At 44.8% G+C, this 20980-nt stretch overlaps 1 protein-coding gene across 2 annotated transcripts in view; it reads right to left on the reverse strand.

The window, feature by feature from the left end:
* RPS6KA2 (ribosomal protein S6 kinase A2) overlaps window positions 1-20980 on the reverse strand; it is a 451617-nt gene that overhangs the window by 174741 nt on the left and 255896 nt on the right. Inside the window, exon 1 of one of the 2 annotated variants that reach the window (XM_045011086.1) lies at window positions 1068-1119. The exons of the other annotated variant lie outside the window; for it this stretch is intronic. Coding sequence (XP_044867021.1) covers window positions 1068-1085 — 18 coding nt within the window. The 5' untranslated portion in view covers window positions 1086-1119. Of the gene's footprint in view, window positions 1-1067; window positions 1120-20980 lie in introns of those variants that run through there. 2 annotated transcript variants of the gene reach the window in all.

Raw genomic sequence — 20980 nt, forward strand, 5'->3', positions numbered from 1 at the left:
GTCAATGCTCCCAACTCATCCTTGATTAGCCGGACCAGCCATTTTTGAACTATTACAAAAACATCTGGGTCCTCCAGGGAAGTAGCGAGTCTTATTAAATAAAAAAAGCTTGCAGAAACACCAGCTAAGCAAGCTGTAGAGAGCAAACATGGGCAATGGAAACCATACAGTGACAAAGTAAGTAACTCAATAAAAAGTGACTTATATAAGCCACTTATTTTCTTTACATTAGCATTATAATACTCTGGTATTATCACTAAAGGCATTCCCTTTCTAAGCTTCAACTTCCACTGGCTATGCATCAGAATTTAAGGTTACATAGTTGTCACAGTTTCAGAATAACTGCACTTGTATTTCCCCCACCATGGTCCACCAACGACATCCACTTTAGGCTTCTAGCTCCCAGGTATTCACTTCTCTTGAGCAGAGACCCACATCACGCTCCCTCTCCCCTCCCTCACCCCAGACAGGGGACTTTAAGGCTGCATATCTCTCTGCTTACACTGTGAAATCCCCAGCAAGGCAAGGGTCATTGCCTGCACTTTGCTTTCTCTCAGAAGGCAAGGTTCAGATTCTGTCATGGGTATTTTTAGTAGAAGTCAGGGACAGGTCACAGGCAATAAAGAAAAATTCACAGAAACCCAGACCTGTCCCTGACTTTTACTAAAAATACCCAGGGGGTGAAGGGAGACACAAACAGAGCACTGCCAGGGCTTGCAGTTGCTTCAGCCTGAGCCTCACTCCTGTTCCTGCTCCAGCCCCAGCAGGCCACAGGTCAACTGCTCCGGGAGCCCTGGGGCTGGCCACAGGTCCAGCCCTGCACCAGAAAGTCACAGAATCCGTGACAGAATCATATCCTTAGCTATAACTTGTGTATTGCCTGCAGTTACAGGTTAACACACAGCTCCTTCTATGCAAGTACATTTATTCTTAAAGGAAAAGCATTACAGAGAAATCATTAAAAACAAATGATAAAAACCTACGATCATACTAAAAAACTTACCAGAGTTCACCCGCAACACCCAGTTCAGGGCTCTGATGCATTTTAGTGCTTTAAAACTACTCACAAGTGGGGGGTTTCCCATGTGGTTACAAGTTCCTCTGTCTTAGATCCAGAACCAAGGCTGGGCACATCAGCAGTTTCTTTCTACAGCCCAGGCCTTTGACCTTGGCCTTCTGTAACAGGTGATCAGAAGACAATGACCCTTTCCTAAGGGGGGAGTTTCAAAAGGCTGGGTTTTTGCATAACAAGAGTTGGAAAATTTTAATTAACTTGTCCCTAGGGATTCCCCAGGAAAGCTACTTAACACTCATTGTCCCAAAAGTCCATTCTTGTCTGGCACATTTTCAATACAGTCTTTTGGACTGCCAGGTCTTCCATCTGTCATATTACCTCTCTAGAGAGGTTATACACCATCCTGACCCACAATAATACATACACTTAATACAATAAGTTCTTTCAAGGATATTGCAGGAAATTACCATCTCTGTCACAGTAATATTGTACAATGGGCCCAACTGTAAAGCCGAGACTTGTTTCCACAGCAACATGAGCCAGCACTGAGTTTCAACTTCAGACTGATAGGAAATAAACACTAAACATGCTGCTTCTGCACTGAGCCAGTGCATTCAAGAGACAGGTCATCAGTGGCACGACCTGGGGCACATGGCAGCAACAACAAAGTCCACTCCAAGGAAGGAAATTAGGGCCTGCTCTGAAGCCAACTGAGTCAATGGAAAGACTCCAACAGACTTTGGATCTGGCTATTATAGAGCTGGTGTAAGTAACAAAATAGGAGTAGAACCATTTGTGTCTACATAATCTCAGTATTTCTGGCATTCAGACACCAATTATACCTTGTGATACTTGTACTTACTACAGAATCCTTCAGATTAACTACAAATGTTCTACTGAACTTGCAATATGCATTTCACATACTTCACAATAGTTCCACTCATTATAGCGAATGTACAGGATTTATGCTATGCACACGTGTATCCAAAGAATTACAGTGTAGTTAATATTCCTGTAATGTGCTCACAAACTTAATCTCACAAAAAAAAAATCTAAGCCAAAAAAACCAGTTCTAAACATTCACTAATTATCAAATTTCATGGAGTTCCAGCCACCCTTAAAAATACTACTTTTTGCCTGTCCTTGTTTAAATGTTCTCCCCCATCCCATAGAAAGCCGGATGAGTGGGGTATCTGTCCCTGGCTACTGCAGGAGTTGGTTGTAGGGAACTTGTGCTCCCAGTCACCAGAGGTGATGGTGGGCTTTATTTGACTTATCCTCCAGTACGGAAGCCTTGTAGATGCTATGTTCTACCCTTTGCAACCACTATAGGTGCTAGCAGGTGGAAGAGCAACTTTCAGCCCTAAAATGTCCATCTGCTCTCCCTAGCTGAGGATAGCTCCAGCTCTGTGTAATGAAGCTATCAGTCAGGAGATTTCAATTTCAAGAACATTGCCACTTTTAGAATCTTCCCTGAATTGCTTTCAAGGAAGAACACAGGCACACAAAGATGTCAAGACACACTGAGCATGTTCAGAGCATTTACTGATTTAATTCTCAAGTGCTCAGTCATAATCAACATAGGGTGAAGACGCCCTCAGGAAGGGGGCAGATTTGGGCAGCAATGTAAAGATGAAATCTGCTTTATCTGGCTACATTAGAATCAGTGGTATCCTAAAGAAACAGCAGCTTCCATGATGGTGGCGAGTCCACATGCTCTTCAGCCACAAATTAGTTTACATTCAGTAGTGCCCCTGGAGCATTAAATTCCTTTTGACTTTCCTATGAAAAATGCACAACATAGAAAGCTGTTTATATAGCAGTAGATAGCAATAAATAATGTGTGTCCGAGGAATATTATTTTCAGCAGTTGTCTAGTGGTATAACAATATCCAGTTCAGTATATAGTAGTGGTTGATGGTTATTTACAGTAGTCAAATCCAGTAGTCAAATAGGGGAATGTCTTTGCTTCTTCCAGAATTTAACTTTTAGTAAGATAGCATTTAAACAAACGTCAATTTAATATTACGGTTTTTCCTACAGAGAATTCAGCCTCAGACTAAAATGCTTGATTAAAAACAGATCTAAGGATATCTACAGCATTTTAAAAGGCTCTGTGTAATTGCTCAGATGATTGCTCATCAATTCAATACAGCCCTAAAGATTACTCATGTCTAGTAGCATTATTAAAGGGCAACCAAACTTTCTTCTTATTGTCATGAAGAAAACTGGCTCTTATTGTGTGCTAATCCCAGCTACACTTGAGTAACATCAGTGTAAGAAGATGAAAGCTATCAGCTAGTTTCATTTCTTTCTATGTGTAAGAGAATAATCTCTCCTTTCTCTCTCTCTCAGGCTATGTTGCCGAGCCAGGCAAAACTATCAATCCCCCTAGATTGTACCTCACAAATATATTTTCTTGCTTCTATCTAATGTGTCCATGATTTGTCCACCTGTCTTAATGTGCATACTGCTTGATTTTCCAAGTGCTATTAAGACCTCATGAAGTACCTCAGCATTTGGATTCCACCTGATCTCAAGGATATACTGAGCAAGAACTTCAAATTGCTATTGAAAACCCTGAAAAGTGATTGGGACATATGGTGTCTACAATATTACGCTTGTTATTATGGGGTCAGTCACATTACAATGATTTCCACTCCAAAAATGAATTATTCACCACTGAAGAGTCCCATTGCACATTCTGAAAATATTTTAAAGAAATCAGGTATTTGTGTTATTTCTGATAGGGTGAGAAAAAAGCCACTATTTGAGACAAAAATTACAGGCTCACACAAAATTATGATTTTATAAAATGTGCATGATTAAATGGCAATCTTTGATACGATTTGTCACTCTACAAGCAGGGGCTTCTGTCCCCCCCCCACTTTCCCATAGCTATCAGCCAAATATGTGTTGCCACAGCCAGTTTCTATCAAGCAGGTTTATTCTCTTAAGTGAGTAAACAAACAGAAAACAGTCTTTTAACTTACTCTTTGCTCTCTGGCTTCCGGGCCACCCCTCCTAGGGTCTTCTGGCATCCTGCTGCTGGCAGCTTCCTAGTTCTCATCAGCTCTGCACCCTCTCTGGAGTACTAAACCTCAGGGCTGCCTCCCTGAGCACCTGGCCCCTTACTCTAGGGACTCACCATTGGAGTTAGCTCCACTCCACCATGGTTTTCCTACCCTATGCACCACCTACCACAATCACTTTCCCTCTCTGCTTTGCCTCTAATAGTCCTTTATAGGCCCAGGTGTAGCCCAGCCCCTTTTAATTGGCTGGATTGGGCTCATTTGTTCTAACACAGCCCCGTCTACTCACAGGGACCAGCTCCCCTGTGACAGTTACCAACTGTGGCTGATATGAGAAACTATGTATATCTAACTGCTTAGGGTTAGAAGGAATGTTCTCTTGGGGCAAGTTATCCCAACACTGGATATAGGCTGACATACAAGTGTGTGTGTGTTGGGGGGAGATAATCAATTTCATGAATTTTTTTTTGCAGTGCAGTTTATTTCCAGGGTTTGTGTTTGGAACAGTGCAGTGCCAATTCCCTGAGTACAATGGTGCCCTTTTAAAAGGGCGGGGGGGAAGACCCACAAAGGGATAATAAATGTAATAAACTAACCCACCCATCACCCCTGCCCTGCCACAAAGACAAGGAAATGCTCACTGACTGTAAGATTCACTGAAGAAGTGCAAGGACAGACAGAAACATCTTGCAATGCACCCTGGCGGGTGGGGCAAGGGTTCTCACAGACTTATAAGGGAATGAGAGAGTTTCAAGATTCACCGATCCACTGGCAAGAATGCCTTGCCACAACCTCTCACAAATGCAACCCTAAGACAAGTTGGGTGAGGCAATATCTTTTATTGCAGCAGTTCTCAAACTTTAGCAACCCGAGGACCTCCATTTTGATGTAAAAGATTTTTGCAGACCCCCAAGCCTCCCGCTCAGTTCCAGGCCCAACCTCCACCCCACCTCTTCCCTGTCTCTTTCCGCCCCCTCCTCTGAGCGTGCCCCATCACCGCTCTTTCCCCTCTCTCCCAGTGCCTCTTGCACGCCACTGCACACTGTTCTCTGGCATGCAGGAGGCACTTGGAGGGCGGCGGAGGAGTTGAGGGAGGGACAGGAAGGAGTTGATCAGCGGGGCCTGTGGATCCTCTGGAGTACCCTCGTGGATCTCAGGGGTCTGCAAACCCCAGTTTGAGAAATGCTGTTTAATTGGACCAACTTCTGACAGCAGAAGTGCTCCAGTCAAATGTAAACATGGTGGTGCATCGAGGGTGCAGCAGGATCTAATGCAGACAGATCCCAGATCATTCAGTGGTTGAATAAGGCTGCCAATCTTTGACTGCCATGACATTTGCTATGATATAGCCAACAAAAGTCTACCACTGCTGATGGGTGTGCATGGGCAGAAGATCACTGATTGACATGTACATTAATAGCTTTACAGGATCAAATTCTGCCCTTATTCACACCTGTACAACCACAACGAAGTCAGAATTTGGTGCTCTCTAAGACATGAACACAATTACTGTTTTCCTACTGAATCTGTGAATTATGTTTAATCTACATGCAAATAATATCAATAGAAATGTAAGCTCAGGAGTAAGTTTTTTTTTGCCCATAAATTGCCACTTGTGGTGACAGCCTGAGAAGTGTCACAGTGATCCCCATTATGCACTTGTGTTGAATGGCTTTTAATGCTTCCACTTTAGACTACCAGCACCTTTTGCTAAACTCCCTGAGAAAACAAATCTAGTGTTCAGCAGCCTAGCTAGTTCTCATATAACAGATAGAGTAAACTATTAACGCGCAAGACATTTCTTGTATTAAATAAAAATGACATTATCAATCCACTGGTTTAAAATATGTTTTACACACACACACACACACACACACGATTTGAGATTTTTATGAAGGGAAAACTGAATTAGGACTAGACGGAAGTTAAATTCTCCAGTTGGCCAAGTTCACTTTGTGCTGTGTAAGTGAGCTTAAAAAGGCTGAAAGTTGTTGTCCCAGGAGAATCCCCGCTGGGCAAGGGCAATCTTTGCCAATGTAAAACTGGAAGAGGTGGTTAAGTTGACCCTGTGCTGCCCATCGCAAGTGGGGAAGGAGAGTATCAGGAAAGGGAGAGGAGGAGGCATTTCATGGAAAGAGAAATGAGTGCAGGGGCTATGGCAGAGCTGAGAATCAGAGAGCTGCTATCAACTTCTTGTTGCTCCCTATTCACTTTCTGAGCCCTAGCCTTTCACACTGAGCCCTAAACACAGAGTGGGGTATGTAGCTGTGCTGTCCCTGGGAAAGCACTGGGAAACATGCCGCTCAGAGCCCCAATTCCACCGCTGCCCCCTTCTTTCTCTGTGGGAGGAGGGAGGAAAAGGGTGTAGTTTACTTCACGTGTTGGACCCTGCCAGCTCTGCTGCCCAGGGTGCAGGGGGTGAGGAAGAAGGTTGTGGAGCCATGGCACCATTCCCTCCCTGGCCCCTTGTTCAGTTTGGGACCAGGAGCTTTGATCTGAGTAGCCTGAATGTGACCATGCTGGTAGGGGGGGGCCCTACTTTCTCTTCATGGCGACATTAAGGCTAGGGACAATTCAGACCTTTATTGTACTGTGTATATAGTGTTCCCAATTCTCTACTATGTCCATGCTGTGCTCCAACACAGTGGACAGCAGAAGCCACAAGGATCTAGTTGAGACCAACTCTCACTCAGATCCTTGGCCACCCAGTGCTGGCAGAAGTGAGAGTAACGGAGGAGCCTACTCTAAGGCTACGTCTATACTACCCGCCCGGGTCGGCGGGTAGCGTTCGACTTCTCGGAGTTCGATATATCGCGTCTCATCTAGACGCGATATATCGAACTCCAAACGCGCTCCCGTCGACTCCGGAACTCCACCACCGCGAACGGCTGTGGCGGAGTCGACGGGGGAGCCGCGGACTTCGATCCCGCGGCGTCTGGACGGGTGAGTAGTTCGAACTAAGGTAGTTCGAGTTCAGCTACGTTATTCGCGTAGCTGAACTTGCGTACCTTAGTTCGACCCCCCCCCCCAGTGTAGACCAGGCCTAACAGAGCTTATGCTAGCAGGGCGCCCCTCCCAGGCATGCCCCTCCTCTTCCTCCTTCCACTGGGGGTGGGAAAGGGACAGCTGGCATAGGAAGCAGCGATGATGGTGAAGATTCTCCTACACAGAGGGAATTCTGCTGTGGGACTCTCCACTTGGTATAATTTCACTTTATTCCACTTACACTGAGCAAGATGAACTTGAAGGACTGGAGTACCCAGCCCACTGTATTTAAATGGTACAGCACAGCATGGGTCAGGGCCCATGACACCTTTCCCCCCTTCCCCTCTCCATGCACACACAATAAATATATATTTGACAAAGGAAAGAAAGCAATCACTCAAGCAGAGTCCCTATACATCACAGACAATGCATTGAAGGAAGAACTAATAATATAATATGTTTATGGAAACTGATTTCTCCCAGTGCCCCTCAAGAGAATCATCACTCATTTTAGCCTTACAAATGCTTTAACAGAAGGTAGCCTTTCCTAGTGAAGTAGGACCAATGTGCAGTGGATGTTGGAGACCTGCTGTGAATAATTAATGACGTGATTTCAGGCATTGAGTTATGCCTGGATTCCTAAAGGAACTGGTCTACTTAAGGAACCGGGCTTATTAAATGCATTTCCCAAGGAAAAAAAAGCAAAATCTGTTTAATGAAACAATTTGACCAATTTGTGATATGTTTTTCCCCCCAGGTCCCTCACTGTACATTCCAAATCCATCCACCAGATAATTGAACCAAAGATGGTTATAATATCTCACTTACTAAATTACCATGCATTCTCCTAATTAGCAATTACAGCCCTCTGTTGCCGCAAACGTTTACTGAGTAATACCTTTGTTCCAATGTAGGCTCTGACACAACAATAGAATGTAATAATAATACATTAAAAATGTGCTAGTGAGGCTGAATACCAAGTGCCTTGCCTAAATGAAAAAAGGGTCCCAGGCTCAAAGGCAGCTGAGACTCTAAATACAAAATGCTGTGAGAGGGTAGGGACTAATTAATGATTATTAATTAGAATCCCAGCGTGGAAAGAAAAACATTTAAAAAACCTAAGCATGCAAGCTTTTGATAAGCTGCACTACAAATTTTGTTTTAAATGCTTCTCTGGTTTATGATGTTACTTATCTACCATGTCCAACCTCCCTGCTCTGTCTCCTGTTAAAGACAAGGGAAGATTTGACACGGACTTCACCCACAGCAGGAACAGGGCTATTCGGGAATGGAATTTTAGGGCAATTTTAAAATTCTGTGTTTGAGGGATCACTTTCACTTTGATTCTAGAATTTCATAGAATTCTAATTTAAAAAAAAAATCACATGAGAGTTGTTAAGTAAGTCTGACCCAGAACTCTGCTTCTTTTAAGGCTTTTAACTATGTCCAAAGACAGACTAGAGTGTTTATATATACACATGCAAGCCCATGCACCTGTGTATACACTTATACCTATGCACGCCTACAGTTTAGGGACTATATTCCCTAGGCACAGTTAAATTAGCATCAAATGGCAGAATGCTGTTCTAAGATACAGTATGTTTAAGCTCAGGACAAGACTTGAGAATACTGTTTCTCCTGACTCAGAAATGCTTCCATGTATTTCCCAATGAGTTTCACCCTCATCTGCTCAAAAACATCACAGTTCTAAGGAGTTGGCATCTGTATCAGTAGATGGGATTACCCAGCCTTATGCAAGTAAATGCTTTCTCAAAGCCAGCAGGTGACAGGAGCATATTACACTGAGTTGCCAAGAGCTCATGTTCATTATCGTCTCAGCTCCCGGTGGCTACAGGATACACGTACTGTAACTAAGTTCCAGAGCTACGGCAGAAGAGGTGGCCGCAGATTTGCAGCAACCCCTTAACCTGTGTATAATTGTGGCACATTCAAGGATTTGATGAGGACACAAAGTTCTCAAGTATTATGAGCTTTAAAGGAACTAAAATTGCTGGCTCATAAAAAAAGCAAAGCTTTTTATTTCTTTTCAGAAGCTCATATAAGTAAATGAGCTTCCGAGAAGAAAAATAACAGATAGCAAAATACATAAGAAATCTACAGTATTAGATATATTTTTAAAAAATGTATCCGATATAAATTTTATGCTCAACTACGTCTCCAGGCTGGAAAAACAACTTGCAAAATGAGAAAAGAGAAACAAAAAACTGCATGGTGTGGAATATCTACTAAATCACACCCTTCCCATTCAGGCATACCTCTAACAGTAGACAAGGGAAGGAGTAGATTAGAACAGAGTGTTGTTTGCAAGCGGGAAGTGGGTAGCACAGTGATCTTGTTCTTCCTGGCCCTGAAGTTTCCCTTTCTCTGAACTCTTCATGCCCCTCATTCCCTCTACCCCAGTCACATTTTTTCCTCAATAATGTTCACAGACATTGGGCCCAGATCTTGTTTGCACTGATGTCCCTTCATATAACTCTGGCAGCGTAAAGGGACCTTGAAGGGGGTGTACATTGCATTTACTCCCATTATAAAGCTCCCATAAGCTGCTGGAGTGGTGAAAAGGAACCTTAGTGTTCATGGGAATCAGCCCCATTAATTCCTAGTATAAAAACCAAAGAAATCTCCAAACAAAAATCTGCTGCAAAATGCTACTCTAAACCTGGACAATTACACACATTATTCAGAATAAAAACCAATAAAAGCAAACCATAGAAATCACCACCTATGATGATGTATGCACTTGTGAGGGAATATCTACAGGAACACTTACTGCGTGGCAAGCTGAGGTGTAAATCTACAGTGCTCCAGCGTGCGGTGCACTAACTGTCTGTGTGGACCCTGTTGCTGAGTCGTAGACGTTCTGTAGCGTGCGTGGATGTACTGCTGTTTCAAATGGGCACAAGGGTACTTTTAGCGAGCAGCAGCAGGGCCCTCATGGACAGTTAGTGTTCAGCACACTACAGAGCTGTAGATTTACACCCCTGCTTGCTGTATTCGTGTAGACATGCCCTGATACCAAACTAACCCCAGGCCAGTAGATTGCAAATCTCTGTGCAGCAACAAAACCTTAACTCTGTTCCTGTAGTGGATTCTTTCATTCACAGGTAAAAGTTTGCCAGATAAGGCCTATATATTATATGTTTTGTTATTTTGGAATGAAGGATTTTAAGTAGTTCACAGACTATGATTATTTAACTTTTTTTTAAACCAAACATTAAAAGAATAGGTTTGTAATTGCACATGTAGATGAGCACTTCTCAACCATAACTGCTAGATAGCAACACTTTTTATTTTGAGACTATATACTTATAGGTATGGTGAGCAGCATGAGATCTGTTTTAAACTGGTGCTGTTTTTTACTCCAAAATATCCACGCTATCCTGGTGGTATCATACAGTACATTGTAAGTCCCTCAGAACACTCCCACCTTGGCTCAGACCGGGCCCCCTTTTGAGGGAATCACCAGTGTCTGCATGGCAGGGGGGAAAAGTTTCAGTTAAGGAAAATTTTTTGCACATGTGTGGAGACTGGCAGCATGATTTGGCCATCAGAACCCAAATTTCTAACCAGTTAAATGTTCAGTCCAACGTCACACAGTGGCAGATTTTAATAGTATGAGGCGTGGAAATTAAGTGAACATTGCTAACATATTTGCAAATGCAATAAATTAGCGACTCCCCAAATTATTCGGATACTCATTTGCACCAAACCAGAATTAAAATCTGTTCACTCAAGGCTATAAAATGAGGCAATACAACATCTCTAATCAGTAAGGCTATGTTTTAGTCACAGTATTTTTAGTAAAAGCCATGGACAGGTCACGGGCCATAAACAAAAATTCATGGCCCGTGACCTGTCCATCATGACTTTTACTATACACCTCTGACTAAAACTTGGAGGGTGGGGAGAATTGTGGCCCAGGAGGCGTCGTGGGTGCTGGGGTGGGTGGTGGGGCTGGGGCAAGCTCCCTACCCAGTTCCTGGGAAGTGGGGACCCTAGCGCCACATGCTGCCTCCGCTCCGCCCCAAGCCCCGGTTCTGCAGTTTCCATTGGCTGGGAACTGTGGCCAATGGAAACTGTGGGGGCAGTGCCTGCGGGCAGAGGCAGCACATGGAGCTAGGAGCTGAGGGAGGGGAGTTGCTGTTGCCCTTCCGGGGAGCCACTCCCCCCCCCAGCAAGCACCACCCCGCACCCCAATCCCTGGCCCTGAGCCCTCACCCCAAACTCCTGCTGATGGGGGCTGGGGGTGGGGGTGGGATACTGCTCCAGCAGTGGCCGGTGCTCCTGGCCCAGGGGCTGCCTGAGCTGCTCAGGCGGCCCCTGGGCCAGGTGCACCAGCCACTGCTGAAGTCACGGAGGTCATGGAAATCATGGAATCTGTGACTTCTGTGACCTCTCTGACAAACATGGAGCCTTACTAATCAGTAATTGGGTATCTTTCATTCTCCACTTACAGACATCTCTTGATCTGACAAGGCATCCAGGAATGATTTTCAGTCCCTGTGCCTGAAGCTTGATAATCAGAGTCAGACAGCCAAAGAAATGATGAGAGATTTGCATACATGCAGCTATTATAGTGTCTAATCTCAATAAACTACACTTAGCCAAAGAAAATCTTAATAAATGAAGCTTATAACACAAAACCCAAGTATCCAAACCCAAACAAAATTCCCAGATTCCATGTCAACTTGAACCATACACTAGGACTGGATAGTTACATTATGCACAGGGTATCATGACAATTTTTTTTAAGTAGCCTCTGATTTTGTATGTCTCAATTTTTATTTAGATTGAAAGCTCTTTGGGGCAGGGATCATCTTTTTGTTTAGTGTTTGTAGAGCACCTAGCACAGCGGGCTCTTGCTCCATGACTGGGGCTCCTTGTTACTACAATACAAAACACAGATAAATCCTAATCATAGATGCCTGATTTTCAGAGGTGTTGACCACCAACAGTTCCAATTCACTTCAGTTCCAGTTGTGGTGATTGGCACCTCTGAAAATCAGGTCCTTTGAAGGTGTCTCCAGCTGGTCCCCCCAAAACAGAGGCACGCAAAATCTGAGAACACATTGGAATATAGAATATGGCCTTATCACAAGCAAGTGGAAGTTGACAGAGGGACTATGGTCTAAGACGGGGTAGGCAATCTATGGCACGCGTGCCGAAGGCAGCACACAAGCTGATTTTCAATGGCACTCACACTGCCAGGGTCCTGGCCACCAGTCTTGGGGGCTCTGTATTTTAATTTAATTTTAAATGAAGCTTCTTAAATATTTTAAAAACCTTATTTGCTTTACATACAACAATAGTTTAGTTATATATTATAGACTTATAGAAGGAGACCTTTTTCTAAAAACATTAAAATGTATGACCGGCACACGAAAACTTAAATTAGAGTGAATAAATGAAGACTCGGCACACCACTTCTGAAAGGTTGCCGACCCCTGGTCTAGGAGTATTTCTCACTATGAGCAAAATTGCAATAAGGCCCACTGTGCAGCATAATAGTACTTAGAGGGAGAAAGCAAGTACAAGCAGCATCCCAAGCATTATTAAAAACATGCTGCTCCACTGTGTAAAAAACGACCAATCCATTCTGCAACCTTTGTAGCTTGTGTTAAAACAGCAGCAGCCACAGCTGATCTTCTTCAGTGGTTTTGACAAGTCTATATGAGCTGCCCTTGTTACATAAAGGCAATCAATCAGAAACTGGAGAACAATGGCCTTACGAGGGTTCATAAAAACTGAATGCAAATCTTCTATCCCCATCAACCAAACTATTCCCAGAACCACTTATGCATAGTTTCCACTTAAATCAAACTGAGTATTGCCTGAGTAGGGACTGCAGTACAGATCTTGTTGCCCGTGAACCACAATGGAGTGATAGCTTGAGAAATGCCCCTCTGGTCAGGTTTATTGTATCAGTCTGCCCATCTTTTCAAATTAAATATCATTGCTTCACCAGTTCCCTCCCATTATGTGACACTGCACAAGAGAGGCAATTATTTTGTTAGGTATTGCATGTACTTCTTTAATAACTATTCAGCATTTCTCTAAATTACATGCCCCAGAGTATGAACATTAACTAATATACATATTTAATTTCATTTTAACAAGATGTTCATTATAGATTGGAACAACCAGGGAGGAACTCTGTGAAAGGATCCTTGCAAATTTCCTCCTCCAGCACAGATTCCTGTCTGAGGGGACAATTTGGCTCCAGGTTAGTAGTTTCTAACCCTGGGTCTCCAGAGTGACAGTGTCACATGATTGAAACAAACTAGTGATTCCAAATGCTAATACCTTGAATTCATAAGAGAGACAAGGTGGGTGAGCGGATATCTTTCATTGGACTAATTTCTGTCAGGGCTGCCCAGAGGATTCAGGGGGCCTGAGGCAAAGTGGGGGAGCTGAGGCGCTGGTACTCACCGGCGGCGGTCCGGGTCTTCGGCAGCATTTCGACAGTGGGGGGGTAGGTATGGCTGCGAGTGTCACTAAACCTGCTCCTGAAGGCAGAATGTTGTAGCCACTTTAATTTAAGTTACTGTGAGTGTCATAAACAGATAGTTAAGGGTTAATGTCTCTTTTACCTGTAAAGGGTTAAGAAGCTCAGTAAACCTGGCTGACACCTGACCAGAGGACCAATAGGGGGACAAGATACTTTCAAATCTTGGTGGAGGGAAGTCTTTGTTTTGTGTTCTTTGTTTGGGGGTTGTTCGTTCTCGGGGACTGAGAGGGACCAGGCGTCAATCCAGGCTCCCCAAACCTCCCTGAATCAGTCTCATGTTTTAAATTTGTAAGTACCCAGCCAGGAAGGCGTGTTAGTCTTATGTTTGTTTTCTCAACCTGTAAATGTTTCTTTTTGCTGAAAGGATTTTTACCTCTGTTTGCTGTGACTTTGAACCTGAGGCTAGGGGGGATTTCTCTGGCTATATAAATTTAAGTGCCCTGTAATATATTTTCCATCCTGATTTTACAGAGATAATTTTTACCTTTTCTTTTTCTTTAATTAAAAGCTTTCTTTTTAAGAACCTGATTGATTTTTCTTTGTTTTAAGATCCAGGAAATTGGGTCTGGACTCACCAGGGATTGGTGGGGGGGAAAAGGAGGGGGGATAGTGAATTCCTCTTTGTTTGTTTTTTTGATCCAAGGAGTTGATATCAGTGTAGCCTCTCAGGGTAACCAAGGGAGGGGAAAGGTGGGGGAATGGTTTATTTCCCCTTGTGTTAAGACCCATGGGGTTTGGGTCTTGGGTTCCCCAGGAAAGGTTTGGGGGGGGAATGGAAAGTGTACCAAAACACTATATTTTTGGTTGGTGGCAGCGCTATCAGATCTAAGCTAGGAATTAAGCTTAGAAGGGTACATGCAGGTCCCCACATTTGTACTCTAAAGTTCAGAGTGGGGAGGAAACCTTGACAGTGAGAGACATGCAGAAGTAACAGTAGATATGCACCAGGGAGAGCTGGTGATGAGCAGTGGTGCCATATTGCTGCCACTTACTCATGTGCTTATATTTCCCTTGTATACAAGATCATCTCCTCAACCTTTATGGCCACTGCAGGATCTGCCTCACTGTTGCATCACTATGAATAAAATTCTTGGATTTTACAAAGCACACATTAATTTGTACTTTTTTCTTGATTAAAAGCTCTTCCACCTTCTGAGATCTTACAGTACATGATGAATTAGTGTATGCCTTACATATCTATATTAACCATCATTCTCCATTTTGTAAACACTGCTGCCTGAGGAATCAGATCAATCAGGTAAGTTTGTAATCAAGCAATGGATCACCTGACAAGGAAGAGACTCACATGACAGGGGGAACTGGAACCTTATAAAAGGGTGGCCCTCTCACCAGCTATGATAGAGGGCAGAGAGAGACCAGAAGATAAGACTGGAGGAGTGGGGGTACAAAAGAATCCTGGATTCCCTGAAAATACACTGAACAAATCTTAAAGGGCTCTTGGAGTGGGGAGACTGAGGCAGAGGTTTACATGTAGGCTTTTATAATTTTTCTAAAAACTGTATATCTTGTGTGCTATCTAAGAGTGTGTGTGTGTAAGATTCTGTGCATTATTTGCTTACACAATCATGTGGTCCCTGAAGAGAGGAACAGTAAACCAGAGGGTCCACAGCTTTGGTGGAAGTCTGGGAGTGTGTAGTAGCTACTGGGGAGGCTTGGGAGAGCTGGCCCCAGTTTCATGGCCTAGCTCAGTGATTCTCAGACCTCAGTGATTCAGGAGCCAAATCAGCGATCAACATTACCCAAAAGAACCACAGTAGTGTGAATTCATGGTTTCATTTACTATAGTACTATTGATATTTAAACGGTATGACGCGAAATATATTGGTTTTATATATACATATTATTCTCACAGCAAAATGACCGACTATGTATTATTATTTTATCAACTACAATTGCTTAATAACATAGTAAAAGAATCCTGGTTGGTTAATAATTAAATCACACAGTGTTTTAATAGCATGTGCTGCAAAGAGCCACTGGAGACACCTTAACGAGCCACTTGCGGTTTGCGAGCCTCAGTGTGAGTATCATAGACCTAGGTAATTTAACTATGGAATCCCCACTGTCAAGAGGGGTGTGAGACATAGAGAGTGTGCACAAGGAGTGTGTGCCTGGAGGCCAACAGTCACAGTCAGTGCCGAAATTCTTCCTAACCCAGGTGGGACCCAAGGTTTGGGTCCAGTATGGGAACCTCATGAGCAGCCATCAGGGGAACTCATCCAGGGTTGTTGCACAGCAATAAACAAGAGGCATTCAATGTTCACCTGATTCAGTTACTTAACAGGAATGTAGCAACCCCCACAGTACACCAAATAAAGTTATAATGTTACTTTATTCTTGAGAATCCAATCCCGTAAGGTACTGACCCATCCACAGGATGCTCAGCCCCTTTTAGGATCAGACCCCTAGTAACTCCTCATCACTTGGCAGTGATGTTATCCACTGCATCTTCTGTTCTCCAGCCTTGTCTTTATTGCTTCGTGGGACAACGTGAAAGGCCTGTCTCTTTTCTTAGGTATTTGTTTGATGCTGGTAAAATGGAAGGGATGATAAGAGATCCTGTTCTACCTGAATGAGGGAGAGAGATGTGTATGCATGCATTTTAATGTAAGTTATAGACATGTATCTTCTTTGTAGAAGAGCAAATTTATAATTCCAACACAATTATGGTTTACCAGGATTGTCAAGTGACTGGTAATTTTAGTGCTCAGCTTGAGACACTTAAAGGGTCCTTATTTTCAGAGGGCAGGTAATCATCAAAAAACTAATCACTATGAATAGCAGTTCTGACGGCATCATAAACCAGGTAAGCTTTGTTGGTAATCATATCCTCAGAATTCCCGGGGGCGGGGGGAAGAGAGAGAGAGAGGTGTGTGTGCGTTTGCGTGTATATTAAGCCTTAGAACTAAGGCTGTGATTTAGTCACGGAGGTCACGGAAGTCATGGAATTCATGTTTTCCAAAGACCTCCATGACTCGGGGGGAGGGATAGCTCAGTGGTTTGAGCATTGGCCTGCTAAACTCAGGGTTGTGAGTTCAATCCTTGAGGAGACCACTTAGGGATCTGGGGCAAAAAATTGGTCCTGCTAGTGAAGGCAGGGGGCTGGACTCGATGACCTTTCAAGGTCCCTTCCAGCTCTAGGAGATTGGTATATCTCCAATTATTACCTTACTTCAGCCAGTGCCAGCTGGGAACTGCCACGTCCCCTGACACCTGTGGAGGCAGGGAGCTGTGGGAGCCAGCCGCCACAGGTGGCAGGAGGGACCACCGCTGCTGGGAGCTGCCAGGAGAGGGGGACCCTGGAGCTCCAAGCTCCCATGGGTTGTGGGGGTCTTGGGAGCTCCCAGCCTGCCCGTAGCTGCCCATGCCACTCATATTGTCATGGATATTTTAAAAAAAGTCAGGAACAGGTCATGGGCTTCCATGAATTTTTCATTCTTGCCTGTGACCTGTCCGTGACTTTTACTAAAAATATCAGTGACAAAATCTTAGCTTTACTTATAACTTACAGCGATGTGGATGTGCATGGGGGGCTGTGAGCCAGGACTCGTACTGCTTATCACAGTGGCTAGTATCATATCTTTCCCATCCTCTGGAGAGATTTACTCGTTAATTTCTTTTCCCCCAGTCTAACCTCACATTATCAATATAGCTCTGTAGTTCAGTAGGAAAAAAATTCATGCAGGGTACTGTCTGTATTGAATTATCAAGTGAACTATTTTAGGAAAGATGAGTCATATGGGATGAACTAGAAAAATACATATAGCTGGTATCAGAACAATGGCTGGGGTTTTCAAAAAAGAGTTAGACAACTAATTCCCTTAGGCCCTCTTTTAAAAATCCCAAACATGTACACTCACTGTAACTCAATTTCTACTGTCTCTCATCTATTGTATTCTCTTATATTGTCTCCATCTATTTTAAAACTTTTGAATGAAAATATCTTGTATGGTCAACAACTTTATCTTTAATGAAAAATGCATCGGTTCTAAAGTTTCTGCCCATCTACACAAAAATCTATTTCAAAATGTGTTTACCCATCCATATTAGATCAAAACTATTGAAGTTAGGTTACTGCACATAATTTATACTAGGTTTTAATAGTGTCCTATGTTTCTTTAGTGCAAAAATTTGTAAGATCTCCCACTGAAGTTACTGGAACAATTCATATCCATAAAATTATTCATATGCTTAAGTGTATGCAGGTTTAGTCCTTTATTTTTAATTAAAATTAGAACATACACCTTGTGTGTGCCATTGTCCTAGTGGGGAGATGCCCCTTAAATATGACCTGATGAAGTCTGCCATTGGCAATTTTAAAATCAAGATTGGATGTTTTTCTAAAAGATATGTTCTAGTTCAAACAGGAATTAATTCAGAGAAGTTCTATTGCTTGTGTTATGCAGGATGTCAGACTAGATCAGGGGTGGGCAAACTACGGCCCACAGGGAACCGTGGCCAATGGGAGCTTTGGGGGAGGTACCTGCAGGTGAGGGCAGCTCGTGGAGCCCTCTGCCCACCCTCCCCCAGGGGCCGCTTCTGGGATCAGCGCAGGGCCAGGTCAGGCAGGGAGCCTGTCTTAGCCCCTCTGCACGCCGCTGCCACCCTGGAGCCGCTCCAGGTAAGCGGCGCCAATCTGGAGCTGCACCCTGAACCCCTCCTGCACTCCGCACGCCAACCTACTGCCTCACCCCTTCCGCACCCCTGCCCTGAGCCCCGCACCCATCCTGCACCCCAACCCCAAGCCCCCAACCCCCTGTGCACCCCTCCTTCACCCCAACCCCACGCCCTGAGCCCCCTCCTCCACCCCAACCTGCTCTGACCCCCCTCCTGCACTCCGCATCCCCTCCTGCACCCCAACCCCCTGCCCTGAGCCCCCTCGTACATCTCACACTCTTCCTCTGCCCCAACCTCTCAGCCTGAGCCGCTTCCTGCACACTGCACCCCCCACTCCCTCCTGCACCCCAATCTCCTGCCCCAGCCCAACATTCATGGCCCCAGGGCCGGCTCCAGGCACCAGCTGAGCAAGCTGGTGCTTGGGGCGGCAGATTCTAGGGGGCGGCATTCCGCCCAATCCCAGGGCGGCATGCTGGCCGCCCTGTAGGGGGCGGAGGAGGGGAGCACTCTGCAGCAAACTTGGCAGGGCAGCCCACGTCCTTCCCTCCCTGCCGACCGGAGCAGCGCAGAGTTCTCCCGCAAGCGGTGCGGCGATCGGGGCTGCGGGGCGAGCTCCCCGCTGAAGCGCTGGCAGCCCCCTTTCTGTCTCTCCCCCCCGCTCCCTCCCCTTCCCCCCCCACTAGACCGGGCACACACTCTGCAGCACAGGGAGTCCCCTGGCTCCGGCCGCCCTGTTGGATTTTTTGTTTTGTTTTTTCCCACTTTGCCAGCTGCGTTTTTCCCACTTTGCCAGGGGGCGTTGTCCCCTCCCCCGCCCCGCTTTGCTGCTACGGCCGCGCCGTGTTTTTGTTTTGTTCCCCCCCCCAGCTTTGCCGCGCTGCAGGGTTGCTTTTTTTTCCCACCTACTTTGCCACTCCAGCCATGCCGTTTTTTTTGTTTTTCCTCCCCCCTGCTTTACCGCTCCGGCTGTGCTGCAGGTTTTTTCCCCCTCCTGCTTTGCTGTTCCAGCCGCGCCGTTTTTTGTTTCCCCCACCCTGCTTTGCCGCTCCGGCCGCTGTGTGTGTGTGTGTTTTCTCCCCTGCTTTGCTGCTCCGGCGCGCCCCCCCCCCTTTTTTTTTTGCTTGGGGCGGCAAAAAAGCCAGAGCCGGCCCTGCATGCAATTTCCCCACGCAGATGTGGCCCTCTGGCCAAAAAGTTTGCCCACCCCTGGACTAGATGATAACAGTGGTCTCCTCTAGCCTTATCATCTATGAAACTATAAAAGTTTATTTTATTACATATTCACATTTACTGGATCTGCATTTTTTGTCTGCATGTATATATATAGCAGTCTGGTTTTTTTGTATTGCTCTCCTCTCAATTACAAAAAATGGCTGATAAGACAGACCTGTGTAGATTATTGCATCCAAAATGGATTTTTCCAGATGACATGAGGAAAAGATCCTCTAAATTCGGAGGATAAGATGTGAGATGTTTCAGATGCAAAGATAAGTGAAATGAACTAGGAAAAAAGTACAGGTTCCTTTCAAAACAGTTTTACCTTGCTTAAATCTAGAAACTAACACTCTGATCATGCAAACATTTATTGGCTTAACAGTGAAATCCTTGCTGATCTTAAACCCAAAAAAGAAGCTTATAAGAAGTGGAAGATTGGACAAATGACCAGGGAGGAGTATAAAAATATTGCTCAGGCATGCAGGAGTGAAATCAGGAAGGCCAAATCACACTTGGGGTTGCAGATAGCAAGAGATGTTAAGAGTAACAAGAAGGGATTTTTCAGATATGTTAGCAACAAGAAGAAAGTCAAGGAAAGTGTGGGAACGAGGGAGGCAACCTAGTGACAAAGGATGTGGAAAAAGCTAATGTACTCAATGCTTCTTTTGCCTCTGTCTTCACGAACAAGGTCAGCTCCCAGACTGTTACACTGCACTGCATGGCAGCACAGCATGGAGAGGAGGTGACCAGCCCTCTGTGGAGAAAGAAGTGGTTCAGGACTACTTAGAAAAGCTGGATGAGCACAAATCCATGGGGCTGGATGCGCTGCATCCGAGGGTGCTAAAGGAGTTGGCGGATGTGATTGCAGAGCCATTGGTCATTATCTTTGAAAACTCATGGCAATTGGGGGAGGTCCCGGATGACTGGAAAAAGGCTAATGTAGTGCCCATCTTTAAAAAAGGAAAGGAGGAGGATCCGGGGAACTACAGGCCAGTCAGCTTCACCTCAGTACCTGGAAAAGTCATGGTGCAGGTCCTCAAGGAATCAATTCTGAAGCACTTAGAGGAGAGGAAAGTGATCAGGAACAGTCAACATGGATTCACCAAGGGCAAGTCATGCCTGACTAACCTAATTGCCTTCTATGAGGCGATAACTGGGTCTGTGGATGAGGGGAAAGCAGTGGATGTTTATTCCTTGACTTTAGCAAAGCTTTTGATATGGTCTCCCACAGTATTCTTGCCAGCAAGTTAAAGAAGTATGGGCTGGATGAATGGACTATAAAGTAGATAGAAAGCTGGCCAGATTGCTGGGCTCAATGGGTAGTGATCAATGGCTCCATGTGTAGCTGGCAGCTGGTATCAAGCGGAGTGCCCCAAGGGTCGGTCCTGGGGCCAGTTTTATTCAATATCTTCATTAATGATCTGGAGGATGGCATGGACTGCACTCTCAGCAAGTTTGCAGATAACACTAAACTGGGAGGAGTGGTAGATACGCTGGAGGGCAGGGATAGGATACCGAGGGACCTAGACAAATTAGAGGATTGGGCCAAAAGAAACCTGATGAGGT

Source organism: Mauremys mutica, chromosome 3, assembly GCF_020497125.1.
Source record: "Mauremys mutica isolate MM-2020 ecotype Southern chromosome 3, ASM2049712v1, whole genome shotgun sequence".
In the NCBI taxonomy this organism is placed as follows: domain Eukaryota; kingdom Metazoa; phylum Chordata; order Testudines; family Geoemydidae; genus Mauremys; species Mauremys mutica.